Source organism: Lathamus discolor, chromosome 3 (genome assembly GCF_037157495.1).
Source record: "Lathamus discolor isolate bLatDis1 chromosome 3, bLatDis1.hap1, whole genome shotgun sequence".
In the NCBI taxonomy this organism is placed as follows: Eukaryota; Metazoa; Chordata; class Aves; order Psittaciformes; family Psittacidae; genus Lathamus; species Lathamus discolor.
Genome location: NC_088886.1, coordinates 119,239,631 through 119,265,763, shown reverse-complemented (window position 1 = coordinate 119,265,763; position 26,133 = coordinate 119,239,631). Strand labels below are relative to the sequence as shown.

The 26,133-nt window shown below is 42.9% G+C and overlaps 1 protein-coding gene across 2 annotated transcripts in view; it reads left to right on the top strand.

Moving 5' to 3' along the window:
- GPR39 (G protein-coupled receptor 39) overlaps positions 1 to 26,133 on the top strand; it is an 88,073-nt gene that overhangs the window by 20,898 nt on the left and 41,042 nt on the right. The window contains exon 3 of one of the 2 annotated variants that reach the window (XM_065671335.1): positions 12,988 to 13,044. The exons of the other annotated variant lie outside the window; for it this stretch is intronic. Coding sequence (XP_065527407.1) covers positions 12,988 to 13,044 — 57 coding nt within the window. The remainder of the gene's footprint in view (positions 1 to 12,987; positions 13,045 to 26,133) is intronic. 2 annotated transcript variants of the gene reach the window in all.

Below are 26,133 nucleotides of genomic sequence, written 5' to 3'. Positions count from 1 at the left end.
GTATCATCTATACTGAGCAGGGTTATTTATTATTTAACCTGCTTGCAATTAGGGTTCTAAACTGGAAACTAGTTTTACCCCTTCATAGTTATGGAGCAAACAGCAATTTTCTCAGTGTTCAGTAGTAGCAAACTCTCTCCCCAGTCCTTCCCTTCTTTCCCTAAATCAATCATTAATAAGATTTCATTTCATTCTGCCAGCCCCTACCATAAGCTTTTCTTTCTTAATGGCACCACTACAGTGATTTTATTTAAGAAGTTTCAGTCTGTACAGCTTTTGAAATAAACATGTTTGCTAGCAGTACTTTGCTAAATTTGCAACCATTACACTGAGGGACTATGCCCCCAGGTCATCTGTGTTTTGGTTACAGAAAGATTGGACAAGGACTTCAAATGGTGTAGCTGGAAGAAGAACCACCTTCCCGGTATTTTTTTCTTTTCTTTTAAAAAGCAGCAGAAATTAATGACACACAAAAGTATTTGTGTTGCAGAATAGCTGGGAAAAGGGTTTCCTTCCATTTGTATTCATGACAGCTTCTACACATCCAGCTATCAAAACCTATTATGAAGAGCTGTATTGTAGTGTAGATAGATATTTTTTTTTATGCTTGTCATAATACAGATCTGTAGGTAGATTTCTCAATGGTAAGTCCCCATGTCCTATTGCCGTATTTCTTACAGAAAATGTTCTTAATGATAACTACCAAGTTCAATAGTTTTACTATGAAAGTCTGAGTTTATTTGGTTGCTCGATTTTAAGAAGAATTTTAAATAGCGAGGGTTTGTTCAGTTTGGAGCAAATTTGGAAACACAATATTGAAACCAAAAGTAATTTACTGGGCTAGTTACTTTCTACATCCTGTTTTTTAATCAGGTATGCACAGATGAACAATTTGCTTTCTATGACTTCCAGTGCTAGATTTTTCCTTGCTTCCCATTTATACATGACTTGTCCAGCCCATGTTAGCAGCTTATTCTGGAATGAATTTTGACAGGTTGATGAAAAACCAGCCCTCCTTGATTCCCATTTTGAAGCTGGCTTGATTGAGCTCTAGGGCTGCCTTTAAAACCTTAAAACAAAAAAAAAAAAAAAAAAAAAAAGGGGAGAAAAGTCCTCTGTGTGCTTTTGTTAGAAAATCTCCCGATGAAAGGAATAACTTCCTCCATTTCTTCAGTGTTTTAGTTCTTATCCTGTCCTCCCTCTCCTGTTTCTCTGCTCTCTGTTATTAGCTGAAATGGGGCTGAGAGTGGGGTGACCATGCAGGAATAGAGTGTGAGGGAAAGGAAGGAGGGAGAAGGGGTCTGGCAGTGGGGAGAAATGGTCAGCCGTTTGTCTCAGAACTGAAGCTCAGAGGTTTTCTCATCAAACTGGAGATATTTAGAACAAAAATCTTGTTGTTTAATTTATTTTTTTCCCTCACAGAGATTAAAATAAATGTTTTTGGTCTCTTAAGCTCAGCACTTAGGAATATGAAGCCCCTAATGTATCAAGAAGATAAAGCAAAAGGGCATTGCCATGATCTGCAAAATCAACAGTTGACATGTCCCCTGTTCCTCCCACCCCCCCTAGGGAGAAGAAAGAATAAGGGCACAGCCTGGTCTGGTGCTCTCCAGGTTGTATCACATCCCTGGTGACCCCTCCTAACGCCCACTAATACACACTAATGTCATTTCTCACATGCACAAGCCCAGAGGCGTACACCTCCCATGGTACCAGAAATTACTACTGTTATCCTTGAGCTCTGACTAATTTCCTTTCCAAACGTAAGAATGACATCAACCTGTTTGAAAGACAGACTAGTTAATACCAACAGGAAAAAGAAATCCAGGTTAAAAGATGGGCCTCCTTTGCCCCTGACAAGTCAGGGAGGGCACTGGGAGTGCCTTGATACAGGTGCCCTGGGGAGCTGACAGGGCCCCGCCACACCCCGAAAGCTTGGTATGTGAGAATGGGATGGTTTAGCAGATATAACTCAGTTACTGCGTGTTGACTTCTCCTGTGGGTGGTGGGGGAGACGCCTAAAACATGCCCCTGTATGAGATGTGAGACAAAGGACAACTCTTATTCCCTTCACATGCTGTTCAGCTCCTGACTCTGAAAAGCATTGTGACCTTTCTCTGCAGTGATTTGCAAGGCCTGGTTTTCGAATTGACTTGTATTTGTAGACTTGAAAGAAAAGCTTTTGTATGGACATTGCATGTTACATGTACAAACAGCCAGTGTGGTACCTGCTGTATGGTTTGGCAGTATTGAATTGGATCTGCCCACTGCTATAAGCCTGCTGCAGGTGACATTTCTGTTCTGCATCTGTTTCTGGGCTCATTTGCCTCTTCTGATCAATCCCTGTCTTTGCAGGCTCCTTCATAGCTTCTGGTTTGGGTTATGAGCCCATGTAAAAATCTGCAAATTAGCTGATTTTTGGGACAGAATGCTTAGTTGCCCCGCTGAAGGACTTGTGTTCTGAAGAAAAATGTATAAATCTAGTCAGAGGAGCTTTTCTGAATCCATTTTACCAGGTTTCTATGTGTTTCTTTTCCCAAATTGTGCTGCAGGTTAAGCTACTCTTCCATGTTCCCTGTCATTCATCTCCAAGTACAGCACATACTATGGCAACAGCTTTCAAAATTAACCCAAATTAAGCCTGTGTCTGCAAAGGAGACAAAAATATCAAACTAGTTTAATTACTCCCCATTCAGATGTAATTCAGTTGCATTGCACTAAGAAAAATAAGTGCTGCTGGGATGTTATGAGGCAATTAGTAAGATAATGTAAAACAGTTAATACCCCTCATGTCTGTGAAAGAATGTTCTCCCCTCTGCTTCCAAGTAGTCTTGAAAGGGTTTTCTGCATTGTATTTCTACGCAAGAATATCCTTTCCCTTGGAAATCCGACAAAATCCTGTCACAGTCCAAAATGGTTATTTCTGGTCTGGAAATCATACAGTTCAAAGAAATCACCTTGGTGCTGAGCCAGGCAGAGGGCACAGGTCCAGGCACTGTGAGAATGCCCCTCCCTTCGCAATGAAGGGTGATAGGTACACTTTCTCACTGGGCAGTTTTAATTGCTCTCTGTGTTTCCTAGCAGGCACATGGAAATGCATCTTTGGGCCTTTCACAGTAGCCATTTGAAACATTCCACAAATACCTCGGACACTCAAAACGTGCCACAAGTATCTTCTTTTTTTATGTTCAAGATGGTGGAGTTTTTCTTCTTCCACTGTGACAGCGAAGTTAGAACAGCAGATTTCCCCATAAGTTGTCAGTTTGTCTTCCCAGCACCTATCAGCCATAAGCGTGTTTGTTCCTTAGCTATGGAGTCTGAGACTCCAGCTCTGCTACAGTCCTCCTAAGTGACCTTGTTCAAGCAGTAAGCTCTCCTTGCACCTTGGACACTTCTGCACCGTAGGGATAATGATTTCTGACTCCTTTGTAAATGTGTTTTATTTGCTACAGTAGAGTCCAATTATCCTGGCTTTCGCCACTGCATGAATTACCAGCTACCAGCACCCGTGGGCAGAGCGCGGTGAGCTTGAGCACATGTGTGGGCATTAATGCAGATTTCCTCATTTCTCTTGTTTTGAAGTTCTTCCCTTGGGTTAAGGAGTTGGGGATTTTTTTGCCTGTGTGTTAGTCTCTCAGCTGTGCAACTCCCTTTAAAAGTCAACCTCTCTGTGCAACTTGATCGAAAAAAAATCCTGTTTAATGTGAGATTAGTTTAGGCTTTTGTACTTGGCTTCCTTGGGACTCTAATGGCAGTCTCAAAAAGAAAATCACCCCTGAGAATGTCTAGCACTTTGGGTTTCATATAAACGTAATCCAATTACCCCAGTCTAGTCCATGCAGAACTATTTGGTCTGAGGTATACATCAATCTAGGAGAAGTACAATATACTGAACTGAAAAGAAGGCAGATTGGGCATATTTCTTAATAGCATAACACAATGCAATTGCCAAAGGAAAGGCATATGCTTCTGTCCTGCATTACGTAGTGCCTGAACTGAGTAATTTTGGGGGGAGAGGGAGTGAAGTCCTTGCAGGAAGGAATTTTAGAGGTATCTTCCCTGGAGGCCAGTTTTGTAAAGGCATGCCATCTGGTGCATTCAGAATGCAAAAAGATTTGTTCTTCATAAGTCTGAGCCAGGGATAAAAGTCCATCCCTGCCAGGGATGGCTTAGCAGTATCCAGAGAGAGGGATGAGTTTTATCACAAACAGCGAAATTCTCCTTTTCCTCCGCCCTTAACCTCTAATTCAAACATCAAATAGACTGATCTTACTGTAGCTGCTGGTTTCTGTAATGAAAGTTTCTGATGTCCTTGCTTACTGTGAACTGAGCAATGAACTGTTTCATAACTATTTCTGCTTTGCTCCCAGGCACCTTCATTTTACACAGAGGTCAGAAAGGGGTTAAATACAAACGCTGACATTATCCCAAGCAGAGCCTACACTGGGGTTCAAACTGTCTGCTCCTCCCTTGCATGCCTTCAGCAGCAGTCAGACCACTACTGTGGTGCAGAAGCTTGTGGCTGCTCCCTGTATCAGCCTCAATATTGGCATCTCTCAGGCCTGAGCTATAATGATTGAGTCTCTTTGCAGAATTAAGTGGATTTTGCCCTGTGCCTTGCAGGATAGATAGAATGACAGAATGGTTAGGTTTGGAAAGGACCTTAAGATCATCCAGTTCCAACCCCCCTGCCATGGACAAATAGAGACACCTTCCATTAGACAATATTGCCCAAAGCACCATCCAACCTGACCTTGAACACTGAGAGGGATGAGTCAGCCACAGCTTCTTTGGGCAACCTGTTCCAGTGCCTCACCACCCTCACAGTGAAGAATTTCTTCCTTTTTATCTAACCTGAACTTCCCCTGTTTAAGTTCAAACCTATTATCCTTTATCTTATCACTACATATCTTGAATTGTCTTTTAGAGGGATGGTTGAATGTTTAGCTTGCCTTGGAGACACTGGCTTTCGTAATGGAATCTGTCAATGCATCACTATCACAACTGAAGCTCTCTCAGCCATTGGAATAATCTACCCAGGGTGGGTTCCCCAGTACTGTACGGTTCTAAAGTTAAGCTGGACAGAGTGATGGGACATTTAGTCTAGGTCATGCTTTGCAAAGAAAGGCTGGGCCAGATGATCCTTGAGGTTCCTTCCAACCTGTTATTCTCTCAGCAGAGGCTGCAGGCCTGCAGGAGGCAACCACTGGCTCATGCATTCTCCAAGTTCAAGCTATTCAGGGCTTTCAGCTTACTACTTACTCCTATCAGATGGGCTCAGAATATTCACAAACTGACCAGCAGAATACGATGTCCAAGTAGAAGTTAAGATTTTACAACAAAAGGTGTAACCACTGAATAAGAAGAAATTGTGCCTGAATACTGAGGACTGTGATCACAGCTCTGCAGCTCCTGCCATAGTTCATGGTGGGGTGAGTTTCCCTCTGGAAGCTGGGTCTGGGAGCTGTAAGACAGGAATCTTGAAATACTGAGCAACAATACTAATCTAGCTATTAGTGCCATATTATCTGCGCCTGCACAAAAGCAGCAAGATAAGCATGTGTGCTGCGCCTGCTTCACCTCAGCGGAGCATAATGCTCCCATGACTCCCTGGGTCTCAGGTGTGCTGCATGTACAGTGATGCGGTCCCTGTGGACTACTCTCCTGTAGCCATGTCCTAGCAGCCCTGCTCCTCACTGTTTATGTCCACAGAACTTAAAAGTTGTCTTTATGTTAACTTGAGCTTCTTCTCTGTAACATGCAGCAAATTGATGTGCTAGTGAAATCTGAGTGTTGTTGAGCCTCTTCCAGATGTAGTGGGGTTTTTTTTTGTCTAATCAGATATAAAACAAACTAACCTTAATCAATTACCTGATTGAAAAACATGTCTGTCATTTCTCATACTGGGAAAACACTGGGTTTTCTCATACGAGGAAAAAATCCTGTCTGCCAAGTAGAAGACGCCTGCAGACCCTCACAAAGATACTTGTGCAAGTAAGAAACTCATAGAAAATAACTTCTGGTCTATTCAATTTAGTTTCTTCTGCTCTTCCTCCTTTCTTTGTCAAGCTAAATCTTGATAGCTTTAATCTTATTCTGTACTTCCTTTTATTTGGGTACCTAACGTGATATCATGGACCTCACAAGGTAGTAACTCACTGAAAAATTACTGGGCATATTCGTGATGCCCTGTAACTAATGGATGCTTCAGACTTGAAGAAGCAAGCTGGGTCCTAGTGGTGATGCTTTGTGTTCCATTTATTTGTTCTTTGTTTATTTCTGAAATCCGTTTGCTGCAATATTATTGAGTTCTGACAACTCACACGTAAAATCTAGTTTTTGTCACTAATTTTGTGATGTTTGCATGGTTAAGCACATACATAGGTGTAAGTATATTTTTTAATATTGGCTGTAGCTTCCTCCCTGCCTATCTCCTGTCAGTTAAAGGAGAAGAGACAGCACAAGAGCAAAATCTGTTTTCTTGTTATGATTACTTATGTGGTCAGGCAAATTAATGCAAAGTAAATGTGTTACAGAGGAGCAGTGATAACAAAGTCCTTGCATTGTCCTTTGCGTGGCCATGGTAGGGCCGGCTATTACAAATAAATCTAATTATTTGAACTAGGGATTTTTCCTGATACGTCTTCATTTCCTACATTCTCAGTATGTCCTTTCTCTTGCTTGGAGGATCTTTGTGAACCTGACAGAGCTTGAGAGCTGAAGAAAACTTATTCAAATATAACTTGTATGGTAGGGTTAAACACCGCTGTTTGCTTTCCTTGGGTATGTTCCTCTTCACACCGACCTAAACTGATAAAGCACCACGCCAGTGAAGCCAAAGGAGTGCAGTCACTATCAGACTTGGGAGAATGTATTGAAACCTTCTGAAAACCTATTAAAGGTCAAGTTAGAAGCAGTGTTATTCTTCACCCGCCTGTTCCTTTTAAGCTCTTTTCTAACCATCCATGTTGTAAGTATCTCTGACCCAGAAAAGTGTTTAAAGTGGAAGCCAGAGCAAAACAAAAAAATGTGGCTTAATTTAAAAGTCTTCCTGGGTTAAAAAAAGGGTTGACCATTACAACAGAATGCCAAAGCATCATTAAGTGCTATAAATATCCTATTAATAAAACACTTGTATTTAGAGTGGTTAACTCTAATTTCCCATGCTGTGCAAAGGTTGTGTGATTTAAAACATTTTCCCCCATCATCTTGAGCAAGGAGGACCTTGTGGATTGGTGGTGAGATGGTGAGTGGAAGGGGAGAACTGGTGAGAGAGGCTGTTGCTAGAATAAATAACCCCGAACTTCCCACTTTAAAAGTCAGTACTGCTGCTCTTCACTTGCTTTTGTGCACCCTTTCCTCCTTAACACTAAGGAACCCCCAGAGGCTCATTGAGGGCTCAGCCAGAAGGGGAGCCTGCTTTTTGTTCTTCATGTGCCTGGACTTCTTTTGTGTGACAGGGGGCCTTGAGTCATCTCAGCTGTGAGGGTCAAATTTTCCTGCTGTCTCTGGGGATATAACACTTCTAGAAGTCACTGAACTGTTCTTGGGAAAGGGCAGGAAAGGTATATGATGCTGATGTGAGTAAATGCCAAGGCTGTAATGATACAGCTTTCCTTCTGTCTTGTTCCTCCCTGGAACTGCTTGAGACAGGCAGGACATTTCAAATGTCTGTAATTGAAGGCATTAAGGTTTTACTCAGCTCTGCTTAAATCGGTGGTCTCAAGCATATATTTCACTGCAATTATATATTGCTCCATGCTTGATTTCATGGTTCTGCTCACATAACTTCTGCTGGAGCTTTTTCAGGCATAAGTAAATCTGAAATGTACAGATCATTAGAGGAAGTATTGAACCATTTACTTGTAGAATAGACATAGATTAACTGGGAATGGATCAGTGCGCTTTTATCACATCACATCAATAGTAAGACTGAAAATTTCTTTGGGATAAAAAAAAAAATTGTTTGCAGTTGCAAGGAGATCAGCGACAGCTTGACAGAGCATGGTGTGAGATGCTCGGCAGCCTGCATTCTCTAAGTGGAAGCAAATATTTGTAAGCAGGATTCAGACCTGGCTTAAGTGAAATTTCAGAAGTAAAAAAGAACCACTGGGGGGGGTACACAGGAAAAAGAGATCGCCACAGATCTGCGCTTTCTCCCCTCATCTGCCTGGGTTCTGCTAACTTGCTCTCTGTCACCAAGTCTTTACACTGCAGTGTGGTGTGGGGAAGGAGTTGCTTTCCCCTCCTTCCTCTGTGCTGCAATGGCAGCAGAGATTGATTCAAAGGGAGGGTCCTATGGCCCAGTTCAGACTAGGAGATTATAGTGGTTTATCGTGCCTTTCTAATTTAATAAGCTGCTTCTATCCAGTCACCCTCTGGACTTTAATTTTAGCTACTATTCGATCAGAGCACAGACAAATGATAGAAAACCTCAATGACAGCATGCCAGAGGAAATACTACAAAACAGAATTAATTGAAAATATATATTCCAAGAGTGAGATACAGACCCTTTTTCTAATAGACTTAGACTTGGATATTATTACTGAAATACTGGCAAATTCACTCATCAATGTAAATCGTCTTGCTGCATCTGTCAACAGGCACCTAAAGCAGTAATAACTGCAGAATAGCTCCTCATAAATATCCAATATCCTAATTATCAGAGCTTGACTTAACCAATGGCAGGGTAATAAGAAGATGTGATTTTTCTGATCTTTTGCCATGAAAAACTCATACGTTATTCTTTGAAGACTGACTGCAGTGTCACAACTTTTGTGGCAAATAGAGCATGAAGCATATTGTCAAAAATATGGTTAGGGAATATGAAGCCACTAAATATTTTATCTTCCTGGCAATGTACTAGGAGAAAAATATAAACCTTAAATTATCAGGTTCCTCCTCCCACCACCCAAACTGTTTTAATAATATAGAAATTCAAGGTCCTGAGAGAAAAGTAACACATCCATTTTCCAGTGTGCTTTCATATAGTGAGTATCATGAATTATGTAGTGTTTGCATTGGGGTTTAACATGTCATCAGTGTTTATCTCTAAGAATTGTTTAGCAGTTGTGTTACTAACGTCCTTGTTTTTCCTTTTTACTGATCAATCAAGATGTGCTGGGTGGATGCAAACCTTTTCTGTCAGGGTGTCCTGGGGATGGTGGGAGACGGAGGGGAAAAGCAGGGACCCCAGGGAAGGATAGGTGGTCATTTTGCTGGCAGGGTGAGGCCTCTGTATGCTGTCCTTCTTACACAGCTGCTGCCAACCACCTTGTCACGGGATATCCTTTCTGGCAACCTGGCAAGATGTCCTTCCTTCATGGCTGCAGCAGAGCCAGCGTTGGCCCAGCGGGACCAATGCTCCAGCTCTGCAGCATGCTGGTCTGGTCAGGCAACCCTACAGTACGACACTGGCTTGTGATGCTTCTCCTGGGTTTTTCACATGATGATTTCTGTGCCCCAAGTTGAATTTCAGCCATGAAATTGACTCTATGGCAGGGAACAAGCCATGTTCTCTGTAACTTGCACCTTTCAAAGAGTAAACATGGCTAATTAGCCTTCCCCCTTCTTCAGCACTCTGCTATGAAAATCAAATCTCTAAGATGTATTATTCCTGTTGGCTTTGTGGCATGGTGCAAGACTCCACTGTCAAGAGACCTTGTCACTGATTGCCAGCATGGTCTTTGACTTTGAATGAACAAGGAGATGATCTGTTCTTCTTCATTCCTCATTAGCAACCCTGTCTTACCTTGTGCTGACCCCTGATTTTGTCATTAATGTGCATTTGTCTCCAGTTTCTGTTAGGGAGAGGGTAGGAACCATGACACTGGTGAAAGCAGTTATTTTCCTGGATGTCCGCAAAACAGCTGCGTAAGTAGAGTTACACTTTGAAGGCAGATGGACAGAGAGGCTCCAGGAGTAACAGGATCCATCCCATTTCTTTCCTTCTGTGGCCATTGCTGTGGTTAGGAACACATGATTTGCCCAGTGAATTGGTGAGAATTGGTACCAAACCCATGAATCTGTATTGAGCACCTGGATATATGCTGTAGTTCACATTTTAATTTTTTAAAACAAAGACACTTTATGCAGTGTAATCAGGATGAATTACTTACATGGCAAGGATGCGTATGGCCCTTAGCTGTCAGCTGATGTTCACTTGACACCTGTATAAAAGATGTGCTGATGAGAAAGTGTCATGGTTATTAAACAGTTTTCTGCTGTTCATAACTATGTGCATGTGAAGCCGGGTGATATGGAGGTTTCAGTTACACAGCTGAAAACGCCAGCTTTCCACTTTCCAAGAGACTGGGTTTTCTGTTATACCAGTGATGTGGGGACAGATGTTTTCATGGTAAGAAGTCAATTCCTGCTTTATAAGTAGGAATCTTTGGAACTGAATGCTGCCTTTCCTACTCTTTGTTTCCTTGAAAGAGCCATGTGGAGGTTTCCCAGCCTTGCCCCACATGTAGCTGTGGTCATAGCTTGTACCAGTGCGATGGGGAGGAGAGCTGGCCTTTCCTCCCAGGAAAGACGTGTGGGGCTCATGTTCCTCTTGCAGTCTCAATGAAAACTCTGGTGTTTGATCAAAGCATCAAAATCCTGTGCATCAGATTGTTTCTTGAGGAGACCTGGAAACAGGAATATGTTACATATAGATCATATTGGTGAACTCTTCTAGTTTAGGAATTTAAGTGCTTTGAAAATGGTGCTGGCATAAAAATATTGCATTCACTACATTTCAGATGGTTTGAAATAAAAGGACTTTGAGCATCTACTAATGTTTTGATAATAGCGCTTTTTGTGAGGCTTTGTAATGGACTTGATGAGAAAACATTTACATATAAATATGCGTAGAGGAATCCAATTTTTCACAACGGGGGAAAAAAAACCCTCTCTTTTCCGTAACACATCACTTATGCTCCAAATGTGTTCACCTCGCTATTTCAAAGCACAAGAATGTGTAACAGCCCGGACAGCACTGAAAGTACATCCTTTAGGAAGCAGAGTCTATCATCTTCTCTCTGGCTTCATGTTCCCTATTGAACAAATCTGCCAACATGACACTGGATACTGATGAGCAATTTGCATGGTTATAAAAACATTGGCAAAACTCCATTGTTTTGCTATTTAATTCTTAATTTACATTTTTAATGTGCTGTGTCCTAATTCATATTACGTGTTTTACTCTTCTGTGTACATCTATAATAGAATTATTTTTTTTCCCTAAAAAATAATTATGAACACTAAAGAGCTGTTGCAATTGCACTGTGTTTTAATAAAAGACTGGGCCTGTCTTTTAAGATATGCTTTCTTAGGAAAGGAGTATATTTGCAAGGGACAGGGGAAAATAGAATAGGTACATGGTATAGATTAGGTATATTTTTAAGTGTTCTGCCTGAGCTACAGATTGCCTTCAGTAATCAGACTGGAAAAAAGTGTAATAAATGATGGGGGCTGGAGACCAAGCCTCTGAACAGCCTGTCTCAGTGGATTTATTAGTCTTCCCTCCTCCTCAACCCCAGAGAAGAATGACATAAGATTTTGTCAGGCCACGGAAATAAGGGCTTAGCAACAGTACCTTCACCCTCTGTATCCAAGCTGTGTTTTTAAATTGCTGTGTCCAGTAAAACTTTTTTACTGGACTATGATTTGTGCTGGGACTAAACTGCTGGTAATTGGCTTGGTTTTCATCCTCAGAACAACTCACCCACAGAAAGCATCCTAATATGAGTGTATTATTGCACTGTATTCACACAACACTTCCACTGTTAGGGGAGGCAGAGAAATACCATATCCACTAGCTGAAAGAGGGGCTGAGCAGTAGGAGCAAGCTGCAGTCATTCAGATCCTGCTCTGTCCTGCCTGCCCCACATGGGCAGCTGGGAGTGAGCAGCCCTGCATCAGACTCATTGAGGCCATGAGCTGCAAGATACCACCTCCTGCATACAAAAAACAGAGGTGTAAGCTGCCATTGAGAGAACTGTCTGTGAACATGTTATTACATGAAACAGACCATGATTCCCAGTGATTAATGACTTACAGAATAGCAATACAGCAAAAATATTGACAGTGGGTTTAAAGTAAGGATTAAGGACTCTGAACCTGAAGAAGTAACAGCAAACAACTTTATGTGGCACAGGCTTATAAGCTTCCTGCTGTGAGAAATTAGTGTAAAACACAGGAAGAGAAAATGGGTGTTCTCCTGAGAGCAGTGTATGTGCAGGACACCTCAATGCCTCTGTGCCAGTGCTGTGATTCCCCCATCCTGTAAATGCACTGGGGAAGACTTCTTATTTATAGTGCTTTGCTCCAGCAGAGATCTTTAAAGTTGCCATAAAATGTGGCAACTTAGGGCCCCTTTCATTAGTGCATGCTCTCTCCCAGCAGAGCCCATGTGTGGGCTGATGCTGAGAGCCAGCTGCAGCCCATGAGGGTGCATCAGGGGCAATTTTTGCTGTGTAATCACAGAGGGACTTGTAGGAAGACTTGGAGCAATTCACTGAGAGTAGGAATTAGACTGGAAACAAATTTTTACATACACATACAGACCCATGCATTTTTTATGGGGACTCATTAAGTCATGGGCGAGATAAAAGAGCTATGGGGAGTGGGACCCAAGTTGTTCAATGGAAGAAATAGGATATTGATTTGATTTGGGCATATAATGAACAGTGTTAGACCAACCAACTCCTCTTTGGGAGGTGCTCCTGGGAGAGCTTTCTTCAGGTTTAAAGCATGTATTTTGTTCAAGGAAAAAGGGAAATACAGAAATACTTTTAGGGAGACTCTTCACTGTGCTGTTTAGGAGCTGAAGATCCACAGAGCACAAGTGGAGGAAAGGGAGAGGGTGAGCAAAGGGGGATCATTAGAGAGAAGCCCACAGCTTTGCAGTCTGGCTCAGCTCTCCCTGAATCCCAGGGTTACCTGTTCATATGTATTCCCGTATTCCTTTTAAAACCTCTTAAAATCTCTGTGTGCAGATCACAGGGTCCGTGGGCCTGAAGAGAGTTGGGAGCTGACAGCAGAAGTCCTCCCAGGTATGTGGGGGAGCAGAGGCAAACCAGCTGTGGGGTGGGTGTCACTTGCTTATGCCCTAGTGAGAGAACAGTGTCACAAAGGCATGCTTTGGGGCAGGATTGAAAGGGGACACAGATGCCCAAACAGACCCCAGGGCTTTTATTCTTGTCACTGTCAAAGGGCAGCCCCCAGGGCACACTGAGCATTGGAGAGAGACCTGCTCGATGCAGCTTGGATGTGTTGGGAAATAAGACAGATCTGATCAACCCAGTCCCCTCGTTTGGCACTTGTACTCCAAAGGTAGGTTGAGCCTTGCAGTGTATGGTAGACACACAAATAAGTGTTTAAAATGAAAAAGGCATTCAGGAGTGTTTTATTGTGATTAATTGTGCGGTCAACAAAGCACACCTGCACCTTGTACATTAAACGTATTTCTTACTGATCTCTGCTGCAACTTGTTTGACCTGTAGCTTATTCTGTATTTGGATGCAAAATTTTGTGGTTACGAAAATCTGCGATGAGCCAGGGTATTCTGTGAGCTTGTTTCATGAGCCTTTTTCTCAAACATGCTGAAGTTTGGAAGAAAGTGTTACTGTGTCATTCGGGGGGCATTTTGCTGCTAAACGTAATGTATGTGAGAACTGTAAAGCAAAGCTCTTGGTAATTCTTGTGCTGAACAAATATTGAAAGCTTAAGTATAATTTAGGAGCCCAGGCAACTGGTTTCTTTTACTCACAGATACTGGGTGTTTACAAACTGGAATAAAGCTTGCTCTTGCAAGTAGTCCCACTTATTGCTTAGTAGGAAGCTAGTTGTGGAGCACTAAACATTTTCTAAGATAAAGAAATTAGTCTTCCCTTGAAACTACCAAACAGCTCTCTGAAATGAGACCACTGTCTTAGGTCTGTCTCAAAGACGCCTGCACTCTTTAAACTGATGTATATACTAAAGAGACATGTAAAAAAAATCAGTCAATCTACTCTGGTTTAAATTTATGAGACTCTGTGCATCCTCGACAACTTTGCTTGGTTCGGCGGATATCTGTGATGTGTATCTTTGACCCTGGATGCTCATTGTACGGATTTATGTTCTTAACTAATCATGTAATGCTTAATTTGCTTTTGCTATAAGTAGTTACAATACTACTAAAAATAAATGTGTGTGTGGTATATGCCCAGATTTGGACTTCACTCAAGTTTACCAGCCTTTCAAAGGCATTGATGGAGAAAGAACTGGGGCATCCTCTAACACAAGTGAGAGGAGTTTGCCACCTTGGCAGCACTTTATTTTTGTGTATTTGTTCTGCTGACATATTTATGAAAATAAATACCGTTATCTAAGAGAAATACACAGGCTCCAGTGAAAGTCTGCTCTCTCCTGTGTGATTTCACATAGTCGTACTTTCTTCAGAAACACTTAGAGGTTGGGTGGGAGCTTTCTAAAAGTGGCTCTTGCAATAACATTCCTCTTAAAAGCAGCATAAGCATACAGGGTAGTGTGTGTGAGAACTGCAAGTGAGGTACTGGAGGAGAGCTCTGTTCAGACCTGCTGTTTGAGAGCAGGACTATTGGTAGGTCCTCATCTGCCACGGGACAGTTCCATCCAGCAGCGTGCCACATCCTGCCCTTCTGCCCAGCATGTGAGTTTCTTGAGCATGAGGTAGGTGAGAAATCACAGAATGCACAGACCCTGCAAGGGACACTGCCACCTCTGCTCTGTGAAGTCAGCAGCATAGAGGGCCTCAGTGCTCACCAAGCGGCTACCTCGAAGGTGTCCATGGTGAGATGGGTTTATACCTGCTGCCTTCTCCAAGGAAACACTTTGGAAATGCCACCCTCAGCTCCCTGGACAACCACTTTTTTGCTTCTTCAGAGCTGCATAGGGTGTAATAAACTGTTACTGCAGGGAGTCTACTGAGGGCTTTAGTTTTAATTCAAAAGATGTCTTTAATCTTCCTGTTGCTTTGTATAAGTTGTAAATTACACAACCCTGCAGAAAATGATATGTAAAGTAGGATTATGATTCTCATTTTTATTATGAAAGTGGCTCTGCATGGCAAAAAATAATTCTCACGGTCACTTAATTTTTCATTTACTTTCCAATTTGCATTTCACATATTAAATGCCTTAAAATCTGGGTGGGTTATTGCAATTTGGATGTTCAAAATCTATTTATAAATAAACTAGCTAAACAGATGTTATGGACATCAACTATAAACGACCATAATAGTTGGGGCTGACATGTACACATAGCAGAACTCAGCGTGCCAGAAGTTGTTCCAGGGCATGAGGCTGTAGAGTGTGAGAGGTGCTGCAGGGCAGCAGTGTGCTCAGTGCTACACCCAGGCTACAGCAAGTGGCATCCCCACAGCACCCACTGCCCAGCCGTCAGCAAGCTGGGAATGGGGTTCAGGGAAGGTTAGAAGTCAGACTGTGTAGCAGCACTGCAGACTTTTATGGGAAGGCTGTACTGGGACTGAGGAGGGCACCGCAACAAAAGGAGTGTCTTGGAAACTGGAAATTGGCTGTAATGTTTGATGGCAGTGGCCGTGCTGAGGTAGGGCACTGGCTTGATAATGTTTAGACTTCTCATGAGTTCTGAGTTTTTCTGCATTGTCAACGTTTACTGCTTTGAGGGTTGCAGTGGCTCTGACAGGGGAAGGAGGTTGCGATTGGTGAGCTGGGGGGCAGAGGGCTTTCCTGAGGGGTGAACTTGAGGTGGGAGTGGGCATAGAACATCAGGGGGAGGGGAAGGAAAACTAAAAATCCTGACAGGACTTTCTGTCCCTGATGCTTCAGATCCCTGCAGCCAGCAATGGGTGGTTTGGGTGGCACAGCTGCTGCACTGACCAGTAGACACTTCCCTCTGGAAAGCTCAGCCTCTTCCTACTGGTGGTTTCCAGCTAGCAATGGAGTTATGGCACTCACTGGATATTTGGTTTAAAATGAAAGTAAGAAAACCACCTCCAGGTACTATGTAGTGTTGTTTGATTGTGAGCTTTGTGGGACTGCAAACTGGGTGCCACGGTGCTGCAAGGAATAAGGAGGTGGGAAGGGCTCAGTGAGGACACGGGCATGATTCACACAGTGAGGGATAATTCCCAAAAGCACAGTGGAGGCTGAGGGATGCCCTTGCCTGTAGGATGCCCTGGATGGGACTCAGTGAATAACATGCTGCACTCAGCTGCCTGCAGCACCACCCTGTAGCCAGCCCATGCTGTAGAGGGCTGCACTAGATCCCCATAATTTCTCCCTTGTACAGTGTGCTTTCCCTCTATTCCTTGTCTTACATTGTAACATCCTCTCCTGTGCTCCAAGGCTTACAGCTCCTGCCTCTTGAAAGCATAGAAAGGAAGATCAGGTTTATGCAATGGAGGAAGTGTAGCTGCAAAGCATGAGCAATGGTGAAGTCCTCAGCAGACTCTGAGTCAAGAGGGTCCCAGACAGCACCTTCAAAATCTGCCAGAGACCAGTGTGCCGCGGATGGATGAGGGTGAATCTGCCTCGAGTGGCAGGGGGAGAGCTGACATCTATATCTGTGTCCTGAGAACATAATTGCATGGATGGCAAGGGGGCATGGTGGAGAGAACTTCTAGAGAAGTAAAGAGGCCCAATTGGAGAGGAGAAGTGGGGTAAATGAAGAGGAGGTAACTAAATGCAAGAACAGAAGATTTAGTATAGTACATTAGGCACTAGCTCAAGTAATGTGAAGATCTTCAATGACTTTATGAGATTTTAATCCTAAAATAAAATGATACAAAGTAGTGCATTGTTTTACCGCTAATGTTGAGTGCACCTTGAGTGTTTCCTGATTGTTGGGGATTTCTTCCCTTCCCCCTGCCTCCCATAGGTAGAAGTTTTTATATTTAGCCTTTCCTTTCTTCCCTTTCTCTTTCTTCTTTCCTTTCTCTCTCTCTTTCTAATTTAAGCAAAGTTGGTTCAGCTGTTTTTGATTTATGCAAGCATGGGGAAAATATGTTTTTCCCATATCTTCAGAATAAAATATGTGCACACTCATAAGTCTAAGCTGGCTGGAACTGGCAATGTCAAATTAGCTTGTTTATAGCCCTCACTGGGGAGTTCCAAGTTTTGGAGAAAATTGGTTCCATGTTTTTAAGTTTTGAATGCACTACAAGTCAGCGTTTTCATGTACACACATTAGGTGGGATTTGTTTGGGTTTTTTCTCCTCCCCCTAATGCTTTTAACCTGAATCAGCTTTGAGCATTTAAGGATGCATTGCTAGGAGACTCTTACATTCTGTTCAAGCTGTTTTGCTAAAGCACTTTGGTCACACATGAGTGCAGAAAGTAGCACAAGTTCCTTCCTTCTAAATAAACGTGTATGAAAACTAAAATGCAGTGGGAAATCTTGAATAGTGCAAGCCTAGTGTTTCTAATGCAATGTTCCCAAACTATGGGAAAGACTTAGCTTTCAGAATGATTGGATTTCATTCAAAGACCTCTACCACAATGTTTATGGCAGCTGCTAAATGATATGCTCTGTAGCACACGGTATCAAACAGGTATACAGTAACCTATAAGTGCTTTAAATGCCCTGATGTGGACCACCCGTTGTGCCTGCATTCTCTTGGAGAGGCCCTGCAGGTACCAGCCTTGTACCACTCACTGGGCTTGCATTTGTCCCTGGGGTCACAGCCATGGCCTCAGCAGCCTGGCCAGAGTTCAGACCTTGTTACTTGCTCTGCTTCAAGAAGTGGACTCACTGTTAATAATACTTGTCTAAAGCAAGATCTGTGGCTGGTGCTAACTCTGGGAGGGCTAAAAGTAACAAGCAAATTAACCTAACTGTAATGTCGTTACCCAGCCTTTTAGCAGTTCCTGGCCTACTTGCTTAGAAAGAGCTTTTCTGGGTTTTTCTCCTGTGGCCGTGCTGCCACCGTGCAGATGCTGCTGCCTCCTTGCACCAGCCCTGCCTCTCTCCAGCTGGGGTGCTTGGGCTTCCAGCCCACAGCCTTTTGAATGTTAGCATTTCTCTTTGTTTGTTTGTTGGTTTTTTTTTTTTTTTTTGGAGGGGGTTGGTTTTGCTTTTGGTTGTTCTTTTTTTTTTTTTTTTTTTTTTTTCAGTGGGTGGGGGTGGTGTTCCTTGGTTTTTGTTTTGGGTTTGTTTTTTTTTTTTTGTCTGTGCATGGTTTTTTTTTCTCCTGTTTAAGCTGATCCCTGCCTGCCTTCAAGTGCGAGCAGGTGGTAGTACAAAATTTTACTTGCACAAAATAATTCACACCTCAGATCTGTTTTCACTGGAGAGGAGGAAAGAAAAGGATTTGGAAGGTCTTCCTCTTCCTCACCTCACTACTCATCTTTAGGCACAGAGTGGAGCTCCTGATGCCTGCCCCTGCCCCTTCTCTTCCTGCAGTCACCCAGGAGAGATGAGAAAAGGGGGGAGGATCACTGCTGGCACAGGAAAGAAATGTCAGGCTTGAGGTACCTGTTGAAAACCCACATGAAAAAAAAAAGACAAGTGCTGGGAATGATGGGATTCAGGATTTGAGGGGCACAGAGGGCATGCAGTGGATGCTGGGCAGTACAGTATGCCTCTGTCCACACACACCGGCGCCTGCTCCCAAGCCCTGGGGAAACACCTTTATGCTGCAGCGTTTAACCCAAGTGGCTGTTTTTGCCTGTCTAGGAGAGTGATCCAAATTTGTGCTACATTAATGTACTGCATCCCTAATGTGAAATCTGAGAGTTAGGCTGTGGCATGGAAAGACAGTTCTTTAAGTCCTGGTGGATGTATTTGACTCTTATACATAACAGTGGATATTGGTAGCCCTTCAGCATAATCCGCTTCTGTGAAAGTGTATCCAAAATCCCTCTCTATCATCGTTAACATTTATCACTGTTAATGAAATTACTTACTTAATCATTTTAACCTTGATACTACCCTGGATAAAAGACCTGTGATATATCTGTAGAGGAATAGCTAGACATTTGATACAGTTGAAAAGATAACACTAATTTATTTTAGTCTGATTTATGATTAGTGCTGCACAGCATGAAGCACTCTGCTGCTCTGTACATCACTTAGGGTCTATAGGGTAAATAATTGCTGTACTCATCATCCCAGCAGCTGCATGTGTGGCACTGTGTATGGCATCATGATCTTATTTTCAAAAATATGTGTGTATTTGAGCAATAAAAAGGCTACTATGTTTGCAGCAACAGGTGCCCCTGTGGTACATGTGTATGTAATACCTGCTGTGAGTATTGGGGTGCTCCCACCTTGGGGAGATGCTGAGCCAGGATTGGTCTGAGAGGGTGTGCAGCAGGGTGAGAGAGAAGACCAAGGGGCTTCCAGAGTGCCAGTTATCAACTCTATCAGAATGATGGAGAAGGCTTAATCAGGATTTTATACACCTCTTTTCTTTCACAGAAGTCACCTCCAAAATAAATGAATGTTCAGAGCGCGGATTTCCCCAGTAAAGATGCCCAGATTTAAAAGCTGCCTTTGTAATTGTGCTGGATAGTTTGACAGTAACGCAAGATAACACTGTATTATTTTTGGTTCTTAATTTTAATGTATGATTACTTTTTCAGCCGTACCTTAATCATGTAGTGCATCTCCAATCTACAGAGAGGACTGGATCATTAGGATAATTAGAAGCCATTAAGAGTATAGGATAATATCACTATAAAGCTGTACAGATGTTCTATATTCTGCAGGTCTCTGTCAAAGGAGGAAATTTAACGTATGTCAAATCCTGTCAGTGATATCTACTTTATTCCTGTAGCATATAGGAAGCTTGGAGGGATTCATCATGGTAAACTCAGGATATATTTTCTTTCCGTATTTTGCAGTAAAAAAGTGATTTCTTCTTAAAATTGGTAAAGATACTTTTCTCTCCCTCCATTACCCCCTCCCAGTATCTGGACTCAGGTATAAAACAGGGCGCTCCTGCTAGTTATTATTTCTCTCTGAATTCCAACTTGCCTTTTTGTCTCTTGCACTTATTCAGCCTGTGATCATCAATTCTGCGTTACAGGAACCTGTCTAACCTGTCACATTTTACTCTGGTAAATGGAAAGGATGGCTCTCTGTAACTGTTCCCATCTGTGATAGCTGGCACTAGGACTGGACCTCGTACACCCACACTTCCGGCCTGGGACAACTGGCCCCACAATATGGTCACACTTCGAATGAGACTTTAAGCTGGGTGACAGTTGTTACATCTGTGGATAAATCTGAGTCTTGATGATTTAATACACCATTTTCAATGGGAGTTTTTATTGTTATTTTTGTAGAGAAACGTGGTTGCTTTGCCATGTCACAATACATAATTCTAAACTGCACTGTTTAGGTTTTGCTTTCTCTCAAATGTGTATTTTAAGATTGTCATTTTAGATAGCATTTCTGAAATAGATTTCCAGATTATTTGAATGGATACCAAAAAGTATTTTAAGTCTTAATGTTAGATTGGTTCCTATCCTTCACTCACTCTCTCTTGCTTGAAAGATGCTTTCAAAATGCAAAGCTCTGGTTCTATATCTGAATGATTGGCACAAAGATTTAATAACATCTTTTGTCTTTATGGCAGTTCCATTTGTAGCAATTTTAGCATCAGTCTCCAGTGAGCCCGAGTAAAAAACTTTAATATGAGCCAGCTAAATATAATTTCCCATTTCTTTGATCTCCCCTATTTTAATTTGCTTCTTATCAGGTACCTGTAGGGCTAATAGATACAGTTGATGGTTTGCTGCTTACGGAGTGATCTTGTTTAAGCTGCATGGCTTATTGTTGGTGAGATATTGAGGTATTCTCATTACAGATGTGGTTGGAGATGTTGTTGCTAACAAACACCCTGCAGCTGTTGTGCATGAGGGTTTTGCTTCTGAATCTCCTTCCAGAAACTTCAGTAAAATATAGGGAAGGAGTCTGATAAACAACATATGAAGTAAGTGCCTGTAGGTTAACACGGGGGTTCCTTCCTCAGTCACCTTAGTGTGGCCATGGATAGATGCTGAATAACCAGAGGCATGCCAAGCCGTCCCGATGGTTAGGAAGGTGTGAACACAAGCCGTGTGCCCTACAGTAGCAGTTGGGATTGCTGGGTCAGGATCAGGCTTCTCAGGCTCCCATGTGCCCTGCCCAGCCAAGATGTTGGTGTGCCGCTTTGTGGTGCAGACTAATGCCCCCAACCTTATGTTCGTGGTATGTAATCTTAACTGTGAAGCCGCAGAGAGAGGACCCCTTCCTAAAAGGTGTCACATTTGGGTGTAAGCAAGGTAAGAATTAAAGAAACGGAAAGGACCAAGTGTGCTATTGGGTGTCCCAGCTGGCTTCACTCACCTGCGTGCCTCCTCAGCCAGGGACAACTTTTGCAAGCAGATTGCCTCCTGAAATGTCTTTTGTAGCAGACAGCTGGAGAGGAGAGGACCATCTAAACTCCCAATATTTCTTTTGCTGCATCACTTGTTAACTCAGAGCAGCAAGAGGCAAGTAGTGCTTCAGAATCCCTGGAGGAAAGCATCTCAGGAACAAATGGGAAATGCAGGAGGGACAAGCCAGGCTCGATTGATGTTTTGTGCTATTCCCCACACCCGCTGGAGATTTAACCTGCTGTTTGTATTTCCCTTTGCCTGAAGGTGTGTTGAGAACTGGTGAGGGTATCTCAGTCCCTATCTATCTCCTCTTCACCTGTGGAGACCACCCGAGCATGTATTTGTAGAAGAAAAAAGCAGTTGTTCTTTCATGTTGTGGATTTTGGTGCTTCTGTTCAGTAGCCTGGTAAGGACCTTGGTGCTTGTGAAGTAGAGATCAGGTGTGCACAGGCACAAGTACATTATACTAATTAGAGGCAATTTAAAAACCAAACTCTTCTGCACTATTTAAAACACAATAAACAGCTTTGCTCCCTAAGTGTTAATCATCTCCTGCTGTTCAGTCTCTGAAGCTAAAACCCTCTACTCACTTCAAAACACTCTCTCAGTAACCAAGTGTGACATCGTAAAAAGGATTTTGAGGACTTCAGTCTGGGAAAAAGCAGATGTGTTTAGGAAAATAAAATCACCAAGGTCTTTGGATCTACAAAGAAACTCCAGGCAAGAGGAGAAATGAAAAAACCCTAGTCAGCCTAAGTGGAAGTGCTCTAAAATTAGGTTTCTCAAGCCCCCCTGGAAGATGGCGCAGGCGCTGTGTGAGTGCCTGCACACCCAGGAGGAGTGCAGCAGAGGAGGTAGAGGAAGTGCTGCTCTGTGTGTGCTTTCAAGAGCCCTAGCTGTGTGCCACATGCGCTTGGGGAAGGACTCAGTGAGGGGATGGCTGTTGCTTTTCCTCAAAGTCTCAGTGTGAAGGTAGGCACACCAGTGCTCCATGTCAATTATGTGAAAGCTGTGCGCTACCAACATGTTTCATCACTGGGAGGAGTTGAATTATCTGCTGTACAGATGCAGGTACCCATCTCCCCTCAAAGAGGAGTCACACAGTTAGGGGTGTGGGGTCCTGCTGAGGATCTTGAACCCATGGAGGAGTGAGGCTTGTAGGTGGGCTCCTGCCAGGCAGAGGGAGCTGGTCCCTTCCAGCCGTGCTCCGTTCCTCCCTCATTCTCAGCCACTCTGAAGATCAGATCCTATCACACTGTCACCACTGTGAGATAGAATGTGTTATTAAGCTGAACCTAGAAATAAAGAAAGGTTTGAGAAACTGCTACAGTTGCTGACCTGTGCACTTATTACAATTGAGTCCATTAGCCTTAATTTTATAATTTCTAAATTAACTTCATACATTTACAAATGGTCTTAATTGCTTCATGGAGGGGGTTAGGCTTTAACAAAGCCAAATGCATAAAAACTGTATCAGCTACATCAGTACCAGTACGTTCCTTTGTAATATAATGCTGCCAATTTATATCCAGTGAATTGTTTAGGAAATGCATTGTTGAAGCATCAAAGTTACTTTAAGTTGTTATAGCTAGTAAGAAAACTAAACAAACCTCAACTGGATATTTCCACATGCAGGTTCCTCCCTATGCTGAAGCCTTTGTGCATGTAAAGCACCCATTTTAAGCACTATTTTAGTGCTTACAAAAGGTGTTAGTGTGCAAACATCGAGCCTGAAATTACTCCTCTTGACTAGCAGTAGCCTATCTATAAGTCCTCATCCAGAATTTGGAGTCATTCTCTGGTTTCAGAGGGTTTATGGGCTGCGCCTCCTGGAGATAGTTGTAAGGTAGTAGATAATAAAAAGACAAAAACTCAAACCTTTCAAATTGTTGTGTTGCTTGTTTTTAATTCATATAAATACAACCCCCATCCACCCTCTTAAAAACCTTACTTTCCTTTGGAGTATGATGCTGAGGCTTGAATACAGTCTGACAGGCACATTACCCCAAACAGCTGTTGCTCACGTCCATGTCCTGACATGAGTGTTTCAGACTGTTTTCCTCATTATTGAGAAATGCCAGGCTCTAGTACTGTAATGTATATACTTTCCCCAAGAAGGGGAAAACGGATGACCCAGGGAACTACAGACCTATCAGTCTCACCTCTGTGCCTGGCAAAATCCTGGAGCACATTCTCCTGGATGGCATGCTAAGGCACATGGAAAACAACAAGGTGCTTGGTGACAGCCAGCATGGCTTCACTAAGGGGAAATCCTGCCTGACCAATTTGGTGGCCTTCTATGATGAGGCTAAGGAACTGATGGTAGAGCAGTTGGACTTGTGCAAAGCATTTGACACTGTCCTGCATGACACACTTGTCTCTAAACTGGAGGGTCATAAATTTGTGGGATGGACCACTCAGCGGATAAATTTGATAGAGGGACCACGGGCTGGATGGCCGCACACAAAGAATTGTGGTCAATGGCTCAATGTCCAGCTGGAGACCAGTAACGAGTGGTGTCCCTCAGGGATCGGTGTTGGGACCGGTCTTGTTCAACATCTTTGTTGCTGACATGGACAGTGGGATTTAGTGCACCCTCAGCATGTTTGCCAATGACACCAAGCTGTGTGGTTCAGTTGATAAGCTGGAGGGAAGGAATGCCATCCAGAGGGACCTCGACACGCTTGTGAGGTGGGCTGATGCCAACCTCATGAAGTTTAACCATCACAAGTGCAAGGTCCTACACCTGGGTTGGCTCAATCCCAGGCACAGTTACAGGTTGGGCAGAGAAGAGATTCAGAGCAGCCCTGCAGAGAAGGACTTGGGGGTGTTGGTTGATGAGAAAATGAACATGAGGTGGCTTCAGTGTGCGCTCGCAGCCCAGAGAGCCAACCGTATCCTGGGCTGCATCAAAAGCAGCATGACCAGCAGGTCGAAGGAGGTGATCCTGCCCCCTCTACTCTGCTCTCGTGAGACCTCACCTGGAGTATTGTGTGCAGTTCTGGTGTCCTCAACATAAAAAGGACATGGAACTGTTGGAACAAGTGCAGAGGAGGGCCACGAGGATGATCAGGGGACTGGAGCACCTCCCGTATGAAGACAGGCTGAGGAAGTTGGGGCTGTTCAGCCTGGAGAAGAGAAGGCTGCATGGAGACCTCATAGCAGCCTTCCAGTATCTGAAGGGGGCCTATAGGGATGTTGGGGAGGGACTCTTCATTGGGGGCTGTAGGGGTAGGAACAGGTGTAATGGGTTAAAACTTAAGCAGTGGAAGTTTAGATTGGATATAAGAAAGAAATTCTTTACTGTGAGGGTGGCGAGGCACTGGAATGGATTGCCCAGGGAAGTTGTGAATGCTCCATCCCTGGCAGTGTTGAAGGCTGGGTTGGACAGAGCCTTGAGTGACATGGTTTAGTGTGAGGTGTCCCTGCCCATGCCAGGGGGGGTTGGAACTTGATGATATTAAGGTCCTTTCCAACCATAAGTGTTCTATGATTCTAATGCCTTTGTTGTCAGTGACTGCAAGGTGAATATTTTAATGTTTTCCCTGAAACTTTGATATTTGGCCTTCTTCACAGGTAGCATTTCCTGAAGGCCCTGTGAAGTTTAACCAACTGTTCAAAGGATCAGCTATTATGGCCTCAAAATTGCTTCTGTACTGAGTTTCTTAGAACAGGATGTTAAGGCTGGAATACTTACTTTTGAGTACTTTTATTCAAAGTAAGAAGGGATCTGAAATAGAAGGGTTTTTTTCATCTTTATCTAGAGGAAGTAAATTGGAGGGAGTAAAAAAACAGGGATTGGAAAGTAATTTATTCAAAAGAAAAGAGAATTTTATGTATCTGGTGCTATTAATATGCAGCTATGGCATCTGTGCTTGAGAATAAAGTGAACATAGACACTTCTGCATATTGCTCTGGTAGAACGTGTGACATTATGGTATGTTTGATTGTGAATAGTACACCACAACTGACATCAAACTGGGACAGGTAAAACCTATATACACGTTTTTTGTTTGAAGATAGCAAACATTTCTTTGCAGATGCGGATGCTTTGATTGAAGCTTAGAAACCGAAGACTCTTAATAAAGTAGGCAGCAACAAGAGGTGTAACTAGCTTAAAAACCTTTTTCCCCTCCATCTCAAAATACCAGTGCTTTTCTCCCCCTCTGTACTATGGTGAACTCCCTCCACCTTTCATCCTTTACTCCCTCAAAAGAAAACCTTTTTGTGCCAGTAATTTGATGATAGGGGTATAGTTGAAGGCAAACAGCAGAGCCAGGGCTATGACATAGTCTCAACTTCCATATTGGCAATTTTGAGGCTGTGTCTCTGTGGCTACATCAGAAGTTTCCCCTGTGACAGGATGATCTTTTTCTGGGGAAATTTTTTTTAAAACTATACATGTATTTGTATAAAAAACTTGGGTTTAATACAAATGTTTTTCAAGGTTGGGAGTGGAGAAAACAAACCCTGGGTAGAGAATCCTCTGGAGTCCCAGTGGGACCTAGGTTATTTTCAGAAAATATGGTCCTGTTTAATGTGATTTTTATTATTATACTTTCAACAATTTATTTTATTGCTTACTCTGTTGGTTATGAATGTGAAATACCTCTGAGAAACGGGAGAAAAAAACCCCACAACAAAACACCTCGAAGACAGTGTATGCGGAACAGTTAATATTTCAGATGGTGGTGATTTTAAAGTTGTCACCCACGAATTGTAGCGTTCAGGTGCAGGTGAGCTCTGGTGCCCTTCACATTTATGACGCTACAT